This window comes from Cinclus cinclus, chromosome 5, assembly GCF_963662255.1.
Source record: "Cinclus cinclus chromosome 5, bCinCin1.1, whole genome shotgun sequence".
In the NCBI taxonomy this organism is placed as follows: Eukaryota; Metazoa; Chordata; class Aves; order Passeriformes; family Cinclidae; genus Cinclus; species Cinclus cinclus.
The window spans coordinates 56603591-56627205 of NC_085050.1; the positions used below are offsets into that span (position 1 = coordinate 56603591).

At 43.7% G+C, this 23615-nt stretch overlaps 1 protein-coding gene across 1 annotated transcript in view; it reads right to left on the reverse strand.

Moving 5' to 3' along the window:
• Positions 1-20736, reverse strand: part of HERC3 (HECT and RLD domain containing E3 ubiquitin protein ligase 3) — a 43515-nt gene extending 22779 nt beyond the window's left edge. The window contains exons 1-5 of the mRNA XM_062493015.1: positions 20694-20736; positions 15875-16132; positions 1994-2153; positions 892-968; positions 58-279 (exon numbers count right to left, since the gene is read on the reverse strand). Coding sequence (XP_062348999.1) covers positions 58-279; positions 892-968; positions 1994-2153; positions 15875-16100 — 685 coding nt within the window. The 5' untranslated portion in view covers positions 16101-16132; positions 20694-20736. The remainder of the gene's footprint in view (positions 1-57; positions 280-891; positions 969-1993; positions 2154-15874; positions 16133-20693) is intronic.
• Positions 20737-23615: the final 2879 nt, after the last annotated feature.

A 23615-nucleotide genomic window follows, 5' to 3' on the forward strand; every position in this document is an offset into this window, starting at 1 on the left:
GAGACACTAGGCCAAAGGAGTCTATCCTTCTTTCACCTAGGAGTGTAATTTTCATACCTCGTTCATCACTTAGTCCCAGCTGTCCTGAGCTGTTCTTCCCCCAGCCAAACACAGCTCCTGAGAGAGAAAGGGCAAAACTGTGGGCTCCACCTGCAGCAACCTGAGCCAAAGGGATCCCATCTAGAGACTTGACACGCTGTGGACTGGCTTGGGAGGGACATTCTTTGCCCAAGCCCAGCTGACCATAGCTGTTCTGCCCCCATGTGAAGAACTGGCCATCTGAAACAAGGAAAAAGAGAGAATGGTTTTCAGACAACAGAAAAGCAAATTGGCCAAAATTAAAAAGAAATAGTTCTGGAGGCTTCACTCCTACCCAGGCCACATGATGAAAAGAAAAAAAATAAGAAAAACCAGAGAGACATTCTTTAAAAAAAGAAATTAAAAAAAAAAAGGCATGGCCTGAAGCCACCAAGCAAATAAACACACAAGGAACTAAGTGCAAAATACAACTGCAGTAACAAACAGTGCAACAAAAAACATTTCACACAGAAGTCTACATTTCACACAAAAGAGTAACAGCCAAGGAAAATTTCAACACAAAGAAATTAATTACACACATTCTTCTAAATCAAGATGGAAAGTTTTCAAGCGCTCCTGCCATCATTCACCAGTGAAACAGTGAATGTATGTGTGTAATGTTTTCTTTCTTCACAGTATTGGCAAAGCTCTTCCTCAATAATCATGGTACCTGATCCATTTTACAGCATCCCATTCAGCCCAAAAGCAGTCAGGACATGGGATGTCCATGATTTATTATGCAGAAATATGCAGTCTTGGACAATGCAAAATAACAGCACAAATTTTGGTAATTAATAATGGATGTTACAGTACCTGCTGCCAGAGCTAGGCAATGCCAATTTCCACAGGAAACCTGAAGTATCGTCTGTTGGTTCAATTTCTTTATCAACCTAAAGATGACGACACTATTTTAGAATAAATGTCCACAAATCACCTTAGATAAAAATTACCATTTACACTCAGATATTTGTTGTATATATCTACACAAAATCTATGGTTTCAAGACTGAGGAACAGTGTCTTGAAGGCAATACAGAGCCATACATAACAGATGCAAATCTGTGGAGACCTCTAGACACTTTACTAGTAACTCAACTGCATTTCCTGCTACAACACTGAATCCAACCATCTGGAAATGGTGAAAATAGCTGGTTCTTGGCATCTCTTTTGCTATTCTTTTTCAGGCACTGACATTTTTCATGCTGTTATGGACCTAGCAGTTCCAGTGAGTTACAGCACCAAACCCTCTTCAGGGTTTTGTGCAGAGAATAGCATGTCAAAGGTTCAAGTTATTCCACAAAAATGTTATTTTTTAAATGGCACTATCACATTGCTATATGAGCCTCTCTCTGTTTCATCAGATCCACATGCAAGTTAAGGACTGTCTTCCCACAGAGCCCTTCAGCTCCAACATTAATCTTTTGTAATTGAAACTCTTCCTTTAAATACTGTTTTGACAATGACAGCCATCCTAGAGAGACATCTCAAACTTCTGCTCTCACTGGCAGACCAAATGAGAGACTGCATCTGTTGTTAACACAGCATGATAAAACACCATGAAGTACAAACAGCATTTCTGGTTTTAAGTACTCTTTCATGCACCTCCTTTTTCTGTACAAATTGTGGCATTTTCCGTACTCATTGTGGAATTTTTCATGGAGGAAGCTAAGCATGCTCCAACTTTCTTTTCCACACCTCAACCATCCATGGGCAGGTCAGTTCTGCCCAAACTTCCTGCAGTGCTCGGGGAGCAGCAGAGCAGCAGTGAAAAGGAGAAGGAACGACCTTCATGCCAACACGAGAAAGGCCCTATTCCTGCCACACTGAGAGAAAGCAACCCTGCCAAGGTGAGCCACCCTCGATGCATCACCTCCAAGGAGCTTCCCTGAGGAAAGCTGACCCTGGTAAACGCCTACCTTGGCACTGTCACTGCATCTTCTATGGTGGTGAGCCCCAGCTGTCCGTCGCTGCCGGCGCCCCAGGAGAAGAGCTGGCCCTGGTCACTGAGGGCCACGCTGTGTGACTCCCCACAGGCCACGTGCACGATGTGCTGCCCGGCCAGCGCCCCGATTTGCTCTGAGGGAAACAGAGGGAAAACGTCTCTGGTCACAGCGCTCGTCTCACAGCGACACACGGGCACCAGGTCTGGGCAAACCCGCGTGCAGAGCCATTCAGGTGAGAGTGCTGATCCCCAGTTCAGTTTTAAAACACATCCTACAGGAGAAAAAGCTCCAGGTTTACTGAAAATGTGTCGTTGCTGAGCTCTTCTGAAAGCCTGGTTTGAAGATCACAGAAGGCAGGCAGGTATACATGCCTCCAGCACAATGACAGCCAGCCTCAGAGACACAGGAAAACACATCAGGTTATTCAGGAACAGATATCCCAGATTTGAGGTTTCCCCAATCACTTTTAATTCAGGGATCATCCAACACTGAGAAGACAGCAGACCCTGTAAAACATATTTGACCTTCCACAGTTCTCATGTCCCATGAAGATGAGTCATGCACAGAGCTGGATGTCATCCACAACCCATCCACCACACCTTGATTTATTGCTATATGTCTATGTGTTACAAAACCCTCCATGCTAATGTTGGAACAAGTTTGAACCTAGCAACCTATTACTATCACTGTCAAACACTCATTTAAAAAAAGTACCATAAAGAGGAAGCAAAATGAGATGAAGGAATAAAATTTTTTTAAAAATCGTCACTCAACTCCTCTGGAAGATAACCCACAACTGACTTTTCATCATTGTATCATGTTAGGCAACTGAACCAGGTTTGACAACTACTCTAAAAACATCTATAACCAAATCTTACTCATTACATGATTTTTACAAACAGGCATGAAAAAAAGTCTTGTTTTTCAATAAAACACTGGAAATACCACGCAACTGATGGCAAAGCTCCCTGCATGCCAGACAGAAGCAAAGCTGCTTTTCTTTTTTCTTCCTTGAACAAATTCAAGCTGGATGAAGAAAGATTTCACCCTGTAAGTTATAAGGCAGTGATCAATATTACTGAAATCCCACTTGCCTGGGACATGAGTAGAAAGGGTCATTACAAGTCATTCCATGAAAATGATACCACACATCACAGGCATTCAGAAATCATCACCACACTTAGCACCAAAACCTGCCTACCAATTAATTGACATGTCTTAAATGAGTGTAGAAAAAGGTACCCTTCAGAGGGCTTGCCTTCTATGTCTGGGAATGAGAAAATGAGAAGAAAAATCCCTAATGGACGTTACTGAAGAAAAAGGTGACAGCTATTTAAATATATATTCTAGCAGAGGAAAATGCCACCTGAACATGTGCTTCATTTCACTCAGAATACTTAATGGCAACAGAGGTGCAATTTACAAGTGACAAGCACACAAACATCTTAAGAGGGCCTGAGACCTGCCACCCCATAACACCCTTGGTCCTGCAGCTCTCTCCAGCAGCACTAACTTCACCCAATCCCACTGCCAGTGCAGAGACACAGCCAGGTTTGAGGGTGGAAACTCAATTTAGACACACAGCTTCCCACTCAGGCCCACAGGCACCCAACTATAGCACTGCTTGGCAGTCTGGTTTATATTAATTTACTTATGTATATAAATGAGGGAACCTATTTTTATCTGAGAGCTCTAAACAACCAGCAGCTGTAAGGGCTGATCAAGGTCAATGACAAACAGCAGACAAGGTATCTCAGCAGCACACATGACTCTGGTCTCTTCCTCTCAGACATCAAGCAAGACAGACATTACCTGCTGCACTGTGCCCAACGTACCACCTAAGTTCAGACAGGTGTGCTTCTGTACTGGACCTGAAGATCCAGAACTAAACCTGCTGCTGGAGAGGATCACACCATGAAAAGGAGAAGAGGATGAAGCCATCCACTTCTCCAAGGAAAACCCCTTGATTTATGAACCCATCACTTCACCACTTCACTCTTGCTGGAAGGGTGCACTGAGACTTGGCCATTACCCAGAGCACCCGAGCTCCTGAAAGTGGTCACAAACACACCAGCCAGCCCCGCTTCCAAAGCTGTTCCCTGCACACTGCCAAACACTCCAGGGGACATCATGAGTCCGACAAAACGGCAAACAAGGACGATATGGGATGCTGGGGCACCCATAGCAGAGACTGTTTCACTACCTGCAGGCATGTAAAACGCTCCCCTGGCAAAGCAGTGTTTGCCACAGCAAGTCCTATTTCCTGCAAGAGCTGACCCTGAATCACTGAAGCACCCTGGGGAGGTGACAGAAGACTCCAGTGACCAAAGATTAGCTGGAGGAGGCAGGATTCTGACCACAGTAGTACTGCAAATAGAGACAGAGTGCCTGGAGGTATCAGGCTATAGCAAGGACTTCACATGCTGGGACACTGAGAGGACACTCAATAGGTTTAGAGATCCAAGGTTGTTTCAGTCCCCTCTGGCTCCATCTTAAGTTTAATTTGGCAACATAAATGTGACCTTGCTCTGTGTGTCATCCCAAGAGACAAACAAATACCAACCTGTTTTGAAAGGCTGCCCTGTGTCACTGAAATCCTTCAGTGACTGCACTGCTCACCAATGGAACAGAGCAGTCTCACCTGGACTCACTGGACAACCACAGACAGAAAAATACTCATGCCTGTCTTGGAGATGAAGCTCTTTGCCTTTAGAAAGGTGCATGTACAGCCCATCTTACCACAATACATTCCTAAAACCCTGTCAACAGCAGTTTGTCTGAAAAGTCCTGAAGAAATGCAAAAGCTAAATAGTTTTAAGTTTCATACACTCACATGTACTTCTTTCCAGAAAAGGAAAACAGCCAGCCTTCTCCTGGGATCACAGGTTGCCCAGGATGAACAAGGGTCCCAGTTTACTGTCAGCTGCCAAGGCACTGAATGTACCATCTCTCAGCTCACATGGGATATCAAAAACATCTATCTGACAACTACTTCTTGTTGACTTCCCATCCCTTCCTCACATCAAAATATTAGATGTTTTAGTGGTTGGTACACATTTAACTTCCAAAGCATCACAACACCATTATTCACTCCTTAGAGAAGATGCATCACTGCACTGAGATGAAGAGTACAAAAGGTGAAGTTTATTCTTAGTATCATGTCTTGTGTAACTGATGAATAAAACCGGTCAAGTAGGGCTTAACAGGCAAAATTATCTACAAAGCTAAGCAGAACAAAACCCTGAAAGCAACAGGGGAGGGCTGAAGCAGTTATGCAATACAGTGTTTCAACACCTCAAACTTTCAAAAAAACAAACAAAAACTCCTAAGTTCCAAGAAGTAGACACTGACACAATATTTTCTTCCTGAAGCTGTCAGCTGTCTCAAAAGAGCACCAATGATTAGAAGTCATTTATCAGTTCTTTGGATCTGGTGGAGTCCCAGCTTTGATTTCTCTCTTCTGTCACTCTAACCTGTGGATCTCAACAAAAATAGGTTTATCAAGGTTTGACTTTTTCTGGTTTTAACCCTGACAGATCTTTTCATAAAATACACTGGAGTAAAGAATGAGGCAAAATGTCTTCAGGACAGCCCATCTGTGAATGGTGACAGGCCTGCTTCCTAGGACTGCCCTTAGGTTTTCTTGGTTTGCAAGGACACTCCAGCAAAAGTTAAGGATAAGTGGTGTATGTTTCTACAACTCAACTTTCTGACAATCAGTGCATTTAGCTTGAAGGTTTGGGAATGGCAGTAAAGCTGGGACAAGAATGAAAACTCCTGACAAACCCACCATTAGTCCATAGCTTCCCTATTTATAAAACAGGGTCCATGCTTTGCCCCTTTGGAAAAGCTGTACAGCATCTTCTGTGCCTGCAACTGCTAGAAGCACAAAGCACTCACTTGTACTGCTCTAATTAGAATGCACAGGCAATGAATGATTAATTAGCTTTCCTACTCCTAGTAATTTTATCAGAGAGTTGGTACACCCTGTCTGTGTATAGCTCGCAGCCGCTCACAAGACAGACTTTTGCTAGAGGACAGGGCAAGATCCTTCAGCCATATGTGTACCAGGATGTACAGGAACAGCACCAGATGGCATCTACTGCCTGGAAACTACAGAGAACCCATCAGCCCTGAGGTTACACCTTCAGTGGCAAAATCTGAATTTCTGGTCAGAAGAAGGTGTGTTTTTGAAGAGTTTCAAGTGATCTCAGTCTGCTTGGCTATCTGGCCGAAACTCTTCATTGCCTCTCTAGGTTGACAATAAAGAACTCAGAGCATTTGCTCATCTTGGTTGTTGGTGTCTGCAAGGAACATGCTCACAGATTCTCAAAAACAGGTGTCTTACTAGCTTGCCCAGATAAGAGACAGTGGTAGAAACACAGGGAAGAGAGAAACAGGTAAGCTAAGGTAAGAAATTCCTCTGGGTTAAATGCTAGCAGCTTGCAAGTCTGAGGATAGATTAGCCAATTTCTTTGCATTGCCATGCTTGTTAATACAGTCCATCTCCACACTGAGGATGGGTGAGCATTGGGCAGCCCAGATCTAAAAATCAGAAGTGTGAGATACAATGTTTCAATGCACGAGGCAGATGAATATTTAATCACACACCAACTGCAACCTAAATGTCACCTGTACAATCCTTCTATTCTCCGAGTATTGAAAAGCCTTAATTCTTATAGGAAAGGAACAGAGTTCTCTCCTTCTGGAGATGAATTGCACCAAAACATTAAACTATCTGACAAGGTGACACTAACAACATTAGCACTTGGGAAAGCCTGATTCAACAGCCAAAAACTCCATAAAAATCTGCTACTGCCTTCAACAAGCACCACAATAAAATCAGAAAAATGTCACTTACCACAAACTTATCAGTCACCACCATTTGATTAAGACACTGTACAAAAAGCAAGTAAGCAACAGTGGATCTAGCGAACACCCTGACAAGAATTTTATCCATTAATTAGTAAACTTCAGCTGACTCCCCAGTCTCCAATGGTGCATCCCAAAGGCATTTCTGCATATGGATATCCTGGCTCTACTTCTAGGCTGTGATGAGCTTCATTATTTCAGTCCTACTGAAGTCAGCTGAATATTAAAACATATCTGTATGTTTTAAATAAAGTGGAAAAAGAGAAAATCGAAGTGCAACAATCAAAAGGCTTGCAATTTAAAGTGCACTAAGACAGAAGATAGCTCCCTCGCCTTACAAAAGTTTCTCCTTTTTTTGCCAGCATAAGTTCCATATCCTAGCTACTCACAGTTTTTATCAGTGTTAGCAGTAAAATACCAGCTATTTAACCAGTAGCAGCACAAGTACTCTCACCAGCTTTTCCAGAAAATATCATCCCATGGATGTGTCATTCTGCCGCTTGGAAACTGGTAATTGGGGAGGGGCAAATCATGGTGTTTGCCAAGGCCTTTTTGCCCTTTCCCCTCTCCCTTAAAGCTCCCAAGAAGGATCCTCTGATTTCCCTCTGCCCACTTTCAACTCTGACCACCTAGGCATCCCACATTCCTAGCTGTCACGGGAAACATCTGGAGTCCTGGACCAGGAAGAAGAAACCAGACTCTATAAACCATGTAAACTAAACACAGACTTTGCAAAGCTGTCATGTGCTTTCCGAAAACACAATCTAACCCAGTCAGCTAAAACTGCTCCTGTGGCTTCACTCACACCACCTCTGCAGGCTGTGGTTTGTCAGCAGTAAAATCAGAGGAGAGTGCACAGGGAGGAGACCAGGGTTGTTGGACACTCTCAAGAACACACCTTGGTGACTCTACAGTCTCTGGCATGGCCAGGCAGATGAGACACACAACACGTAGACAGCTGGAACTGCCCTGCCTGACACCAGCTCTGCAATTTCACCATCCTGCTCTTCACAGAGCCTCTCTGGGAAGGTAGTACATGCTTGTTGCGTCTTGTGCTCAGATTATGCAACACTATTGCACACAAGGGTGTAAGAAGCACTGTGCTCTGCACCTGAACAGCACCAGACCACAAGAGCAAACCCCATGGGGAGACCACAAACCCACCATATGACAGCTATCCTCACTTTCTGCCTGCTGCCTCTCACCTACATATGCCCGCACACCTTATGCTTAAGCCTCTCTTAGAACGGGGCAAAAACTCTGAAGTACGGAGCAAGCAATATTTACATCAAAATGTAACATCCTCTAACTTTCAACACCTTAAGTTTACTATATCCATCGAGAAAGCTGGGTTTTACAAGTCCAGTTTGCAAATCTTGAGGTGTTTCTTTCCTGAACTTCGTGAACAGTGCTATGCTTGCAGCACAAAGCAGAGCAGGATGAAGAAAAGCCTGATCAGAGAGACAAGATAACAGCAGTGCTGAAGCTTGTAAGACTCTGATAATTTGGTAACAAGGGAGGAAATGTAAACAGAGAGCAGACTCACTGAATAAAAAATAAGTGTGGGGAAGACAGCAAAGGACAGAGGACAGACCAAGGCAGGTGACATCCCCCAGAACACTGTGAATCACAGCGGTGACAACATGGTCCATAGGTCAAGGCTGAGAAGCTCCAAGGAACAAAAGATTCTGCAGTCCCCTTTCATCCAGAGACACCAGTGATTCTTACTGAGATGATGGTTTACCTGCACGACACATGTGGTACTCAGTCATTTATTTAGCATGGCTACTTCCAGTCTTAAATATGAGAGAGGCTGGCTCAGTTATTAACACTGCCTTCACTTTATAAAGCTGTTTCTGGTCATGTCAAGGCAGGAATGCAAGAGCAAGAAGTGAAAGGCCACCGTGACATCCCAGGGTGTCAATTAACACATCCTTTGCCAGCTACTCCCCCTGGCACCTCCCCTGAGAAACCAAAACCCTTCCCACTTTGCTGCCTTTTGTCAAGAGGACACAGCCTCCCTGAGGAGCTATAGATGCAGACTGGCATGGGCACAGACAGCTGGAGTACGTTCCTGGGAAGGGCTGCTCAGGCAGAGGGCTTCAGCCTGGCAAGCATCAGCTGGGAGAAGGAAGAATTCACCTTCAGACCATGGAGGTAAACTAGTAAGGACAGTTCTTTCAAACAAATAAAACACCATGAGTCACTAAAGAAACACAGGGAAAACGTATGTTCAGAAAACTCAGGGAGAGCCCATTTTCCTGCTCAGGCTATGGCAGAAAGCTGTAAAGGTGGTCATTCAGCCAGGCTTGCTGGCCACTGGCAGGCAGCACAGAAGCTGTGGCTGGTCCACGACTACTGAGAAACCCCCAAGGTCCACCATGTACACTCCAGCAAATCCCACAGCTCCAAGGCAGCAAGTCCAAGGTGGGCAGGACACACTAGACCTTGGCATGACATAATGAGGATGGATATCAGAAGTAGAAGGGGGAATTAGAGAAATGGGTGCGTAGATGCAGAATTTGATAGGCTGCTGATACACCCTGCAAAGCTGTGACACTTGAGAGCCTCACTTGTGGCAGGCCAGGCTTTGATTAAGTAATACTCTTTCCAAAAGTGCTTGATTTGCTTCTTATTCTGTTCCCATTTAGTTCAATCCTGCAGGCAAGACAAAGCCACATTTCTGAAAAGCCACACCTGCATGGTTCACACTCAGTAGAGCACCTCTGCCCTTGCTTTCAAGGGCATTCCCATCAGCTTCACAAATATTGCTTGAAAATATGTTACTGCAAGTAAGCATGGTGACTGGGAAAAGGGAGCTAAAAAATGCAGTCATATTAAACACTAAAAAAGAAATTTTATTAATTTTATCTACTGGACATTCTGAGAAAAGAAGATATGAGCATCTGTAGATTCCTTTTTGGGAGTTCTTATAGGCATGCAACTGTTTAAAAGGCAGGTCAGGTGTTTAAGAGAGGGAGCATGTCTTTTACCAGTTTTTTTCAGCTACCAAAATTACCTGATTTCTAATAAGAAGTGCCACACAAAGTTTGACATAAAGTCTTATTTCCAATACAGCTTAAGGAAGAGTATTGGGCTGTCTGAAGGTAACTGAGTCAAAATCAACAGCCACCAAACTACTCAAATCTCTCCTAGAAGCTGTGACTCTCAGCCATACTTACTCAGCTTAATGAAGTCATTGCTTTCGTCCAGCACAGACAACTATTCTGACTACAAAAAGGTTGGGGCATTCAGAAAAGTTGCATCCATCACCTCCAGCTCGTTCCCTGCCCTTTTCTTTAACTCACCACACACAGCTACCCACCCATTTTATCCTGAACACATCTTCCAGCTTCAGCATGGGTGCAGGGAAGGGACCAGTTATTAGTGCCAAACACCGTGCCAAGGTTTCATGTTCCTTCCAAGCCAGGCAGGCAGACAGCCTTTATTTCATTTGCAGGCTTTTATTTCAGCTGCACCTTCAGAAAGCCTCTGAAGGGTACGCATAATACAGGAGTGATAAGTAACAAACACAACAGAGGTAAGTACAAGTTTAGGTTGCCCAACTGCCCTACAAACCCCAGTCAGAAGGCAAAAAGCTGGTCATTCTTACTGCAGCTCTGCCTTTTGAGGTAAAGAAGCATTAGAACTGTGCCTCTTGTCCTCTGAAGCAACAGATCATACTGACTGCAAAAAAAAATAGTATCTTGCTTCCCTGGGCTCATCCTTGTTTTTGCCTCTCAGCAAAATGAAATTAAGAGAGGAATCCGGTAGTTCTAATCATACACGTGTGTTTAGGGACAAGACTTCAGAGTTGCATCTGAGAACAACTTACAGCCATTTTAGGACTAGATTTCTTTACTGTCAATAAATCAGGTTTTTACTTGTTTAGGCCCTCCTGAAGAGCCTTCTCTTTCCTCAGTGTAGGTTCTCCTACTCTTACAGTCTCAGAAAATATTAGCACAAGTCAGTTCACATGATCAAGACCACACGAATTTTAAAACAACCCCCACTATAAATATCTGGCATATTTGAATCACTCAGCCAACCAATTCAACACAACTCAGGCAAATCTTAAGATATCTCAACTTCCTTTACTTCTCATTCAACCAAATACCAATTGTTTCTAAATTAAGCTAATTTTAAATTCCAACATCTAATTCTAAAATCATTCTGAAGCCCAGATGGCATCAATTCAGCTGAAATTGACACTCCATAAAGCACATCCACTGCAGCCATTAGTGAAGGCACAGCAATCTGAAATAGCTTGGTCAGATCCTGTGATCAATCGAAGGAGCAAGAGGGATGAGTACAAATGAACATCCCCAACTTCTGCAGGGGGTGATCAGTTTAATTACCCTTTTTTTTCCTCACAAATAACATTTACAATGGATGCTGAAACATAAACATACACAGCTCTTTGTCTGCAACCTGCTCACAACAATCACAAGCCCTGTCACCTCTCCTCCAGAGCAACCAGGACCTCGTGGCTGACTTCTCACCCACCGGGAAGAGGCTAAAACAGAAAATCCACACAGACTGTCCTTCCAAGCAGGTGGCACATCTGAATTCTCAGCTGTTCTGGGGTTTATGATTAATAAGCATGCCACCCTGAACATGGAGCTCTCTGCTGCTATTATCCTGTGCTGAGGCTCAGGACAAGCGGACTCATATTTGAAAAGAAAGGCCACTCAATTCAGAGAAATCCAGAAGATCTGGATCACCTAGGTTGGTTGGTTTGTTTTGGTAGTGTTTTTTCCTGCTTTTTGAAAGAGAATTAACATTATGATGATATTTCTATCAGCAGCTATGAGAAGATAGATTCCACAATTGCAGTGCTCCCCTGCAAATTTGCAAATTCCCAGACAGGGAATTTTGTAAAAAAAAAAATCATGTTTGTCTGCTGTATCTTACCAAACAAAAGATCTGAGGCAAATTTGGCTTGAGACATTGTTCTGTAGCTTTCTTGAGACACTAATTACCAAAGCCCAGGTTTTCTCACTAGCAGAAGTCAAAGGAAGTCCAAATAACCTGAGCAGAAAAAATCTCTAGAGGCGAAAACAAGTTCCACATCTCACACTGGAGCAGGTTTTTTAAGCCTTACAAACTACTAACAACCAGCTAGTTGTTTCACACTCCTCTATAATTCCACTCAGGTCCCAAAAGAGCCTTTACCTCAGGTATCTCAGCCTGTTTTTTTTGTTCTCCAGCATGCACACTCAGACAAAAAACACTTATCTAAGAATCATCACAGGGAGCCAAGACATCATGGCAGACCTGAAGAAAACCAATCCAAGTGAAATTACAAGACTGGAAAAGGCAAAATTTAGATATAGTTATGAAGAATAATTGGGTTTTTTGCAAAACTACTGCAGTACAAAATTATTGCTTCCCATTACAAACATAATTTATGTTACCATCTGATAAATTTCAGGAAATCAATGCAAACTCAGACTCAGTTTTCAAAACAGCAGGTTCAATACTTCACTACCAAAATTGCCCAGTGTTTCTCCTAAGACACTGTCAGAGACTCAGAAAACTTCAAGGGCATAACAACATAAGTGAAAATTAGGGCAGGTCAGACAGACAGAAGCTTTATTAATCATGGCCATGGTGAGAGAATGCTGGAACAGCATTCCTACCCCTCTGCATCCCTGCCAAGTGATTGCAGAGACACAAACTATAGAATGTTTTGGGGAGGAAAAGGAAAAAAAAAAAGAGGTGAAGAAAAACAATCAGGTAAGTATAACAAAGCCAGATATCCACCCCTAAGAGGGGTGAACTCTTCAAGTATCTCACTCCACACGACAACAGGAGAAAAAATGAATTGGTAAACGGTGTGACAATGTGGGAAACTGGCTTGTGGTAGGGTCATGGAAGTGCCACATCTGGTCTCACCCTGGGATTATCAAAAGGAGGGAGTTCAAAACACTTAGAAGCAGTTAGCTTTTATTTCAAAAGGAATATAATTTTAGCTAGGCTAAAGTTCTTAGTCATCTTAAATACTAATTTTAGTACCTCAACGTAAAATCCAGAGGAAAAAGCACTTCCAGAAAATAAACCTCTACTGACTTACGCTTTCAGTAGCATGCACTCCCCCAGTAATTTTTGTTCCCTGTAGAGGAGAGCCATAACAATCACTTTGCCAGCTGCTATCCCCCACTCCACATTACATCCACAAGGTCAGCAGATGTGACCATAAACACAGCTTTTAATTAGCATGTTTTCTTTCATTTCAAAAGGTGCCCTCTAAAAGGGTCCTCTAAGAGGAATTCCTGAAACAATTCTGTGCCACTGTTTGACATTTTCGTGAGCAGCATGAATGAGAAGCAAAATTTAATAGTGAGAAATTAAAGGAAGCTTCCTCTCAGGGAAGATCTAGACAGGTGGAAATGGACTGCTCCACTCCCAGGAAGTCAATGCAGCCCTCACAAGGTTCAAAACTCCCTGTTTAGTGTCTCTGTGTTAATCTCAAACACAACCAAGGCACTCCCTAAAGCCCTGGTAAGATTTGTAAAGTCCAGAGGAGGCTCCCCAGGGGCTATCTGGAAAGGACAATCAGTACTGCCTCACAGCCTCCTACATCAGGAGGAGCTCACTTCCAGAGCTGGTCAGAGGTCACCCACTTCTAGCTGCTCTCATGGGCTTGGCAGGATCAAGCCACAGGAAAACCAAGAGACCTTAGCCCACGCTGCCCTGTCTAGCAGAGGCTGGAGACATGCAGCTCCAGAACTCCTGGTTCCTGACATTTCTCCCAATCTCCACCCCAGACTTCTCCTGACAGGCTTCTTTCTCTATCACTTCCAACAGCTCAGGACCTTGTGTCCCACACATGCACCTTCAACACCTATCATGCATGGCTTCATTCACAGGCCCATAACAATGGAAAACAGAAAATATCATCTTTGACAGGCCTTTCTTCACAGAAGGTGTAAGGCCGTCTTTATCCCATGCAGAGTAAGTGGGGGTGAAAGAGGAAGGCTTGATTCTTCTTGTTCCCATTTGCAAACGAGAACTCAGAAATTCAGTTCCCTGTGCTGCAAGACAAAGTACAAGAGGAGTGTGTGGTGGGGCTGTCCCCCAGTTTTACTGTTACCATAAAGGTTGCTGTGACTGTTCACCATGAGCTAAAAAGAGCAGCTGTTCCTTGCTTTACAGCACATCCCTGCCACCTGCCCCAGCCAGCAGAAATCCCATTACAACCACAGCCAGTAATGCTGTGTTGAAACACCATTTCTCGGGGATGGCCACAGGCTCCTCAGAGAGCAGCACTAGGGAACCTTTTTCAGAAAAAAAAATTAACCTGTAGGATAAATGGGACTTGGTTTCACATCTTGGTGACAGACCCTAATTTAAGGGGTGGAAGAAAGGTACTTGGGATCAAACACAAAGAACCTATCATTTCTATTTCAAAATCTCAGACTGGCCCTGTTCTACAGGTCTAGCTGAAAGCTAGAGAGAGGTCTACACTTCAGCATTCAGGATTCATGAAGTCCATTTCCAGCTCTGATCTACTTGCTGTGAATCCTCCATTTTCATTATCAGCTTAAGCTTGCTTAATTTTATGGGTAAAACAGCAGCGTAGCCCAAAGATGTTTCTCAGAGTATCTCTGCAGTACTCAAAACAGTACTGAATTTATGGGGCTTCCACACTAGTCTTGAGCTAGCTGGGTGATTTGCAGGATGCAGTATCCTCAGCAGTTTGAGCTGAATATTCACTAGGCTTGGCTTCCTTTTACCCAGCATCTCATTTATTCCAGGGCCTAAATTTACAAGTGCTCAGAAGACATGCACAGAAAGGACTAACACACTCCTGCTGTCCCCAGCCTCTTTCAGTAATTATCTAGAAACTACTTGTAGGAAAAACAAAAGAAGGGAGATTCAAGGTCAACTCCTCTAATCCAGTACCCAGGTTATCCAGCATCCAACACCTGCCAACTCATTCTGAGAGAAAGAGACAAAAGACATTGACCGATGAAAGGAGCAGTAGGGTCAGTCAGGTCAGATGTGCACACGCTGCATGGGGAACTGCAGCTATTCTGCACACACCTTCTCTCTCTATCATGTAGTAATAGCTTACACTAGAGAAGACACAGACTCTACAGAGGGTAGCCTGCAGTTTGAGGATTTTTTTTTTTTCTCTAATTACCCACAGCACAGGACTGTTATATTATGGAAACAGAAATACCTGGATCTTTACCACATGCCAAAACCAAGAAGTTCATGGAAGGTAAACTGGAAGGAAAACATTCAGAGGAGTCCAGAAGAAACGCTTCAGGGTTTCTTCCAAGAACAACTTACAATTAAACCCCTCCTTCACCCTGGGAAGGATAGGCAGTAGCTGCCTGTGGTTCAGCACTCATCAGTTCTGTCCACCAGAACACAATGAAGAAAATGCAATGTGAGTCCGGGGAACACAACACTAAAGTGGCCTTTTTTCAGATCATGAAAGCACAAAGGAGTGAAGGCACAAGTTGACAAGGGATTCTGAAATAGGGAAACAAAATTTACAAACCCTCCTGGCCAAACACAAGTTTATTCTCCACAACTATAATCAACGTTGATCCACTTGTACTCTTGGTGTGAGAAAACTCCCAGCAACAGCTGAATAAGAGCGGGCATAACAACGCAGTGCAATTGAAAAGAAAAAGCAGAAGATACTCGTGACTCATGGAGGCCTCTCCTCCTTTTTATAAAGAGACAATGCCAGACAACAAAATCTGCCCTGAGACCATCTGCACTCGCCTGTTTTGATGTATTTCCCAGGCAAAGTGAGCAGACCTGTCTCCTCACCCGTGCTGCTCAGCTTTAGCTTTCCAGAGCCAGCTAGTGTTATTCAGCATCACTACTGTGTTATGTGACACGATTATCAGCTCCGCTGCCTGCTCCAGCTCTACAGCAATCAGCACAAAGCAGCTTCCAAAATGTTCTCAGCCCACCAGCCTCAAAACAGTTTGAAGTGCATAGAGAAAGCAGACTTACCTGGCTTGCTTCCTTCACAGTCATGTCCCAGTTGACCTTTGGTGTTCAAGCCACAGGTATACACCTCCCCATCTTCCAACAGGAACACAGAGTGGTTTCCTCCACATGCCACCTCCTTGACATTTCTGTCGTGGATGAACCCATACACCTGTGGTTCAGGAATGATGACCTGGAAGTTGCTACCTATCCCAGGTTGTCCATAAGACGAGTAGCCCCAGCATAGCATTTTCTCTCTTTTCAGCAAGTCATGTATCCTTCCTGGGCAAGAGAAACAGGAACAAGTGTGAATAAAGCAAGTACACCACAAATGATCCTACAGAGATACAGCTGCTCCCAGCAGGAGGTGGAAACAACCAGAAAAGGCATTTCCTGCATGACTGTCAGGTTTGTAAACTGTCAGTAAACCATTACACAGAAAAAGAGTAATCAAGACAGCTCAGCTGTAGTACTGAATCAGCACCTTCATGCCTTGGTCATCTCCATCTGTGAGGCAGTAGAAATCTTCTGAAACCCAGGAGACTGAGATTTTACACTGCAAAAATTACTCTGCTTCAAAAACCAAGTATCAAACAATGACCCAAACCAACTGTAATGCTTTTCAAACTAACAGGTCCGAATCTGAACTTTTAGAGTGTCATATCTGACACCACTTCTATGTAAATCTTTAAAAATTACTTCCACAGTGGTTAGACTAGACCCAAACAGGACACAGGTATTTGTGGTATACTTGCCAGTGCAGAAATGTGTTATTTCTGATGAACAAAATACCCCTTAATCTGTGTTTAACTGAATACAGTCTTGCTACCCAAATTTGCACGTGTACACACACACCCCTGAACTGCAGCAAGAATTACACAAGAAGGAGCAGTTCATGTGGAGCAGCACATTGACAGCTTGGGCCTGACAGCAATGGACAGGTCACGTTGATGCAACTTGCCAGCAGTCAGGTGTTATCTTCTCCGCTGTGCTCAGTGAAAATCAGGGATTTCAGAGTGGGGTAACATGGGAAGGGAAAAAATACAGCAATAGAAAAGGTCCAAGGAATTACTTGGCTTGAACTTGATAAAGACAAAAGGATGATAATGTATAAAAGCTGGGGGAAGAAAACAAGCACGTGAAATATTTTAGTAATACTCCTTTGTCACTCGTAATCTCAATAGGTTTGGATTATTTGTTAAACTATACTAATTGTTATGCTATACTAATATGACATTGAGAACTCCTCTGATTTTTTGTTTTTGATTTTTTTTGCTCTCGGGGGTTTTTTGTTTGTTTTTGTTTGTTTGTTTCTTGTGGAGGGTTTTTTGTTTGGTTTTTGTGGGTTTTTTTTTTGCAAAGGGAAGGAGAAAGAAGATTAGAAAATGAAAGATCAGAGACACACCATGCCAAAATTTAAGCTAAGGCAATCTGCAGCTTCATTTACTAACACAGCACAAGATAGAAAAGCAAAAGGTAATCCCTGAAGCACCAAAAATTCCTTCTCCCACTCTGAGCAGACAGGAAACACATGCATTCAGTTTGTTTCCAAAACCTGGTGCTAATTCAAGATCTAGGTATTAGCAATAAAGCCTTTCCTAACCTAAGCCCTAAGCAACGGGTGCTCATCTCTTACCCTTTGCCTGTCAGCTGTGGTCACTTCCACTGAGGCACGACTGCGCTGGAAGGGGAAGGGAGAGGATTGGATTTTCCAGTTAGTACTTCATCAGTGGTTCAATTTCCTACCACAAACTGCTGACTAGGATTTCTTATCAGGTGCTTTAAAGTAATGCAGGACCCCATTTATCTCTAGCAGCTCTTCTTCCTCTACAGCATAATTCATTCACACCCACACTTGCTTATCACTGGTCAGCTCCAAAGCACTCAGAGGAAAAAGCACGAGGTTACAAGGCTCTGCCTGGGTAAATCAGTCATGGTGTAGACTCTGTATTTGGTTGCCCTAAGCACAAAAGCCTGATGGAAGATACCCTCTATGCTGGCTACACTAAGAATAGGAATGCTGTGGGACACAAGAAAATTGAAGTGTGTGCATGTACTTTAAATGTGCTTTAAACAGCTACATCTAGAGCGAACTTCATGTTCTATCACACCACCAAAAAAGCCCTAACTAAAAATGCATGAGCAACATCCTGAAGGTGGCAGGGAATCGTTTCAAAACTGACTCTGGAACAACAGAAATCTGGGACTGCCATTTCTCTCAGCCTGGGGAACTGCATGTTACAAAGACATAAGCAGCAATCCTGAAGATCCAAGGATCACATTCCCTGCCAGGATAAAGAGATACTGCCTCTGAGCCGAAAAGATTCCACCAGTGTATGACTTGAACTACAATGACATTGTACCACACAAGCTAAATATTAATTTGGGATACCTTCTAAAAGGGTACCTCAACAGTCTCCTCCCTATAGACTACAGTCATCTTCCCTAGTGCTAGTTTATTTTAAAAATGCTAAAAATACATTAATTACTTTCCTTGTGTTCATATTCCACACAAGAATTTGCTGCTAATGGGCAAGGGGATATGATGTGATTTCTAAGTGATGGGTTTTTCCTCCAGCTGAGACACTATTTGAAACAGGAGTTCAAACTCCCAGTAATCCATATAAACAGTAGGGTGATAGTTCAGAGTTCAACCCTCCATTCATGCTAGAGGCCATATTTTCTGAAGTTCCTCATATTTAACAATCCCTATACCAGACATAGAAAATCTGGTTTTCACTATTTTTTTTTTTTAAATCATCTCTATCGACTGCCAGCCCCATCAACATTTTCCAGTATATCTCTGTGCAGCTCCGTTTCAGAGAAACAGACCAATACTTTCCAGTGGAGAGCAGAGCAAAAAAAAACAACACAGCCACTCACAATTTGAGTGTACAGGCACAGCTGAATATTTCAAATAGCCTGGTGAATTTACTTACGTTGAAGACATTTTTAAAACCATGACTTTAAGACTGTTTTTTTTCCTCCCCCTTAAAAAAAACAACAAACTGCTGGAGGTCTTGATACATTATATGTTCGAGTAGGAGCTGTGTCCTGAAACACAACGAGACTTTAAATGACAATTTCACACTCTGCTTCCAACCTGGTTAAGGCAGTTACTCTTCTTTGACAGTAACAGAGGAAGTACAATTGCATGAAACACTGCCAACTACCTCTACAAACTGCATACCTTCCTCATACTAAAACAATTACATAAAAAGCTTCTAGCGTCAGCAAGCACTAACAGACATGTACCTGCCCATACACACATATGTATTAAATATATTAAATATATATATGACTTATATTCACTTAGCTAGAATTTTATATAAGTGATTAATATTCCTAGTGCCCAGCTCAATACAGCTTAAAAAAGCTGAATTTCTATCTCCAGATGGAAAACCCTTAGGGGAGAAGTTTTTCTTAAATGCATCAATCAGGGATTAAAGTTCAGAGATCCTTTTAAAAATTGGATTGCAAAAAGCACAAGAACTGCAGTACTCAACAATATCACCTATTCCTGTTCTTCAGAAATCCCAACCCAGCCAGCTTGGTATTCATGTTTCAGAGCTAAGAACAGATGCAATGCAGTAAAACCAGTCATTTGCAGAAATTCCCCACATATAAAACAGAGGGGGGGGAGATACGACACCACATCCTCAGACCCTGGCATTCCAGGAATAATTCATGAACAAAACAGCAAAGGATGAACATAGCACAGCTAGAGCTAGGAAAACCTCACACTGTGAGGAATATTTTGAGAGAATCTACTGTGGGCGGAAGACCCACCCTCTGCTATAATAAGGTTCTGCTGACAAACTAAGTATATATCCTATGGTGAAAAAACAGCCCCGGTGGTTTGGTAAAACAACAATACTGCATGTATGATCATAACAGGATGTATTGTGTCTTTCTTCTTTTCCTCTCTCTTTTTAAAAGCTCTAATGTCTCTCCTGAAAAATCACACAAACGTATTCTAAGGCCATTTCCACTCCGTGCCCTTTCTGGGAAAGTCACCTAAGTAAATATCACAATTGCAACAAACAACACTCAAGGCTCAATGCTCTCTAAACAAAGAGACCTGCCAACTGGCAGAGCATGAATAAACAAGTTTTTCCTTCCCTCTTGTTTGTGAGATTTCAGATAACAAATGTGTTTCTTCTACCAGCATTGCTCAACAATGACGGAATTTACTGCCTCTTTCTGCCACTAAGCCTTCAAGCCCACTTTCTTCTTTTTTGCCTCCGTTTCGGTCCAACTCAATGTCCAATGTAAACCACGCTACAAAGCAAGAGAATACGAGGTGTACCAGCAAATGAGTTAAAGCAGGAGCTGAGCACTTCCACCGCACAGCCGCATGCCCCCAGATGGAGATACCCCCACAGAAGACATATAAAAATAGATACCTAAAATAAAACACGACACCCCTCCGCGCCATCACCTCCATCTTGCAATCCCAGTAAAAACACCTCTCCCTCCCGGCCTTCACCCCGGACACCGCGGACTTCTTGCTGCTGCTTCCCACGCCCAGACCGGCGCTTCCCGGCGGGCACACACCGACCCGGGAGCGACAGCGGCCCCGTGCCCGCCCCGCAGCCAGGTGATGCAGCAGATGCAGCAGCAGCAGCGGCAGCAGCAGCGGCAGCAGCGGCGAGCGGCTCCTGCCGCAGCCCCGTGGCCGCCCCGGGCTCCGCGCCCCGGGCTCGGGATGCGCGTCCTGCGCCGCGGGGGCTTCGCCACGCCCGAACCCCGGCTCCCCCACGCACGGGCTCGGGACCGGGACCGGGACCGGGACCGGCAGCAGCCCCACCGCAGGGCTGATCTGTCGCTCCCCGGCACTCACCGCCGCCAGCCCCGCCGCTGCCGCCGCGGCGACGAGGAAGTCCCGGCCCCGCTGCCGCTGCTGCCGCCGCCGGGAGTGACGCGCGGCGCGGCCAATGCGCAGGGCGGGCCCGGCCCCCGGCGGGCGCGGGGCGGGCCGGGAATCTCCTTTCCTCGGGGCCGGGGAACGCCGTGGGCTCCGGGTGCCCGGCGGGGGCCTGGCCTTCCCGTCGGTGCTGGAATGCCGCGGGAGCCGGGGCGCGGGCGGAGCGCTAGGGACAGCCCGCTGGGCTCCCGGGATGTAGCCTTGCAGATCAGTAGCTGCTCTAAACGCAGTAGAAACCAGCGGGAGAAATTAAGCGCATTCCAGAATTTAAGCTGTTCTTTATAAACGAAGGTCTCAAGGGAAAGGCAGCTTGAAAAGCGTTTGAAAATCAGTTAAGCACGAAATGCCACTTACTAATAACAATAGCCAATTTCTTTCCTCTAGCCTGTTTCTCCTTCATTTTATGTGGCCTCTGGTCAGCGGGCAGGCTCATTTGTTTAGGAACTCAAATTTTATACGAAGTTTCAACCTCACAAAAAGGTTTGTTGTCAAAGTCTCCGTTGAGAGAGGGAAAAGAAAAAAAAAAAAGGCCAACGAGCAAGCAATTATGTAACTCCCAAGTACTGATTTTCTGTTTTTAGTGCCATCTCCTAGAAAAAGATTGTGCTCCACAAGAGCAATGCACAAGCTGGAACCCGTTCAGACCACCAAAATGACAGTCAGTATTTGGAGCAAACCTCAGACAGATGTTTGCAAGGGCTCAGGATGGGGGGAAGAAGTCCCTAGGTAAGCCCAGCGTCTATAATTATCCGTGGCCCGTATGCTACATCTCTGGCAGTTTGCAGTGTTCGTGCATTTAGTAGAAAATGTGTGACAGCTCAAGTAAAAAATCCCCTGTACTTGCGTGGATCACGTGTGTTTAGAATAAAGATCTACCCCAGAGTAAAGTTACACCTGTGATGTAACATCTTTGGCTTAACCAATGTTACAGGCAGCTTCTAGAATAACCAAAAGCATAGATAGAGGAAAACATACTTGTCTGTGTTTGTTTTTGTTTCTGTTTTGTTTATTTCATCGTCTGGAGACCTTTGCAAAATAGAACATTTCCCTTTACACTCTGTTGTCTGTTTCAGATTGCACAGTCAAGGAGGGGAAGGTACATACACAAAAAAAAAAAAAAAAAAAAAAATTATGGAGCAATGCCTGGAATTTGTGTGAGGGAACCAGGAGTTTCTTGTTGAAACCAATGTTTAACTGGTTACATTTCAGCTTCCTGGAGAACTTTCAAGGCTGCTGTTGCACTTGTCTACAGGTGATGCTCAGCTCAGATGAGTGGCCTAAAAACAAATCCTGCTGCAGGTTCAATATACTTTTGCTGCCTTTGTGAAGCCTTTTGAACTCACAGCTGAATGTGATATTCACTCATGCTACATTCTCCTGCATGTTTTATAACAGGCACTGCTTGAGAAAATGTACACAACTCAGTGTCCAAGTTAATTTCAGAAAATCAGAGAGGACTGCACTACTCTGAAAAATCTTTATATAAGTTATATATATATACATACATATATATATATATATAAGCAGGGATTATTTGAGGACAAACTAAAAATAGCCTTGAAAGTGACTCTGGGCTTTAATCTCCCATGTGATGCTACATCATACATGATGAGAAGGAAATACCTCCAGGCTCTAAATAAACCTATTATCATTTAATCTCTAATGGGTTATTTTCAATTCCAAAATTTGTGCATTTGCACAGCACAGAAGATGACTCTGGATTTCCAAGTCCTACCAGAGGCTAAGAAAACCATAAAAAGGGAAACAACAGCCAGGAGCAGGCTGATGAAGAACAGCAGGCTAAGCTGCCAAAAGAGAAATCTGTGGTGGTATGGTAGCATCAGCCAGACATGAGATGTGGGCAACAACTTGGGTTTCTGCCAGTTCCCTCTCTCCACAAAACTACACCAGAGTGGTGCCTTTCTCAGAGGATGCAGGCACCCCTGTGATGTCCTGTTTGTTTCAGGGGGGTGAGGGGGACAGGGGTTAGACCTGAGCAGGCCATGTCCCCTTGCTCCCCTCTGCTGGCAGCTGCCAACCTCTGACGTCCTATTTCCCCTCTTCCCATCAACACTCCCATGCCATCTGCCTTCCTGTACTGCCCTTATGCTTGTGGTGAATGCTTGATTTTATTTTTTTTTTTATTTACTAATTACTATATTGTAACTTAAAAGGAAGCTTGCCTTTTTTGTTTTGTTTTGTTTTTTTTTTTAAGTAAGAAACAATGTTATTCTGCATCAGACAGGAAAGACTGACTTGTTCAGCATAGACAATGCAGCTCTTGGAAACATGCTTATGTGAACAGCCCCCCCCCCCATTCCAAGGAGGACAGAGAACATAGACACACTGCCTGCTATGCTTATCTACGTAGGCAGATACATAAAGAAGGAAGAACACAGCTACAGGGGTGAAAATTTAATCCATTATCATTTAATTTAAGATAGCGGAAGTCTTCTTTACATATGTGTGTCCCCTGACACATTTAACACACCAAAGAGAAGACTGCTGAAAAATAATGACTGTTTTTTCTCTCCCTCTCTCCACACAGCAAAACACACAGAAAACACACATCCTGTCTTGACACTGTTAATGCCCTGACAGCGCTCTGCACTGTTTTGACAATGAGATTCCAGAAGCCCTGCCAGCCTCATGTCCACAGTGCTCTGTAGACAGTGCTGTTCTCCAAGCCTAAGATTTTATGATTTAATTGTGAAACACCTCCTTAGAAGAGATAAAGATACATGACAAATATCACAATTATCACACTAAATAACAAAAAAAATATATTATTATAATTCATTAATGCAGCTTTTGAAAAAGTCTAGGAATGATCAAATC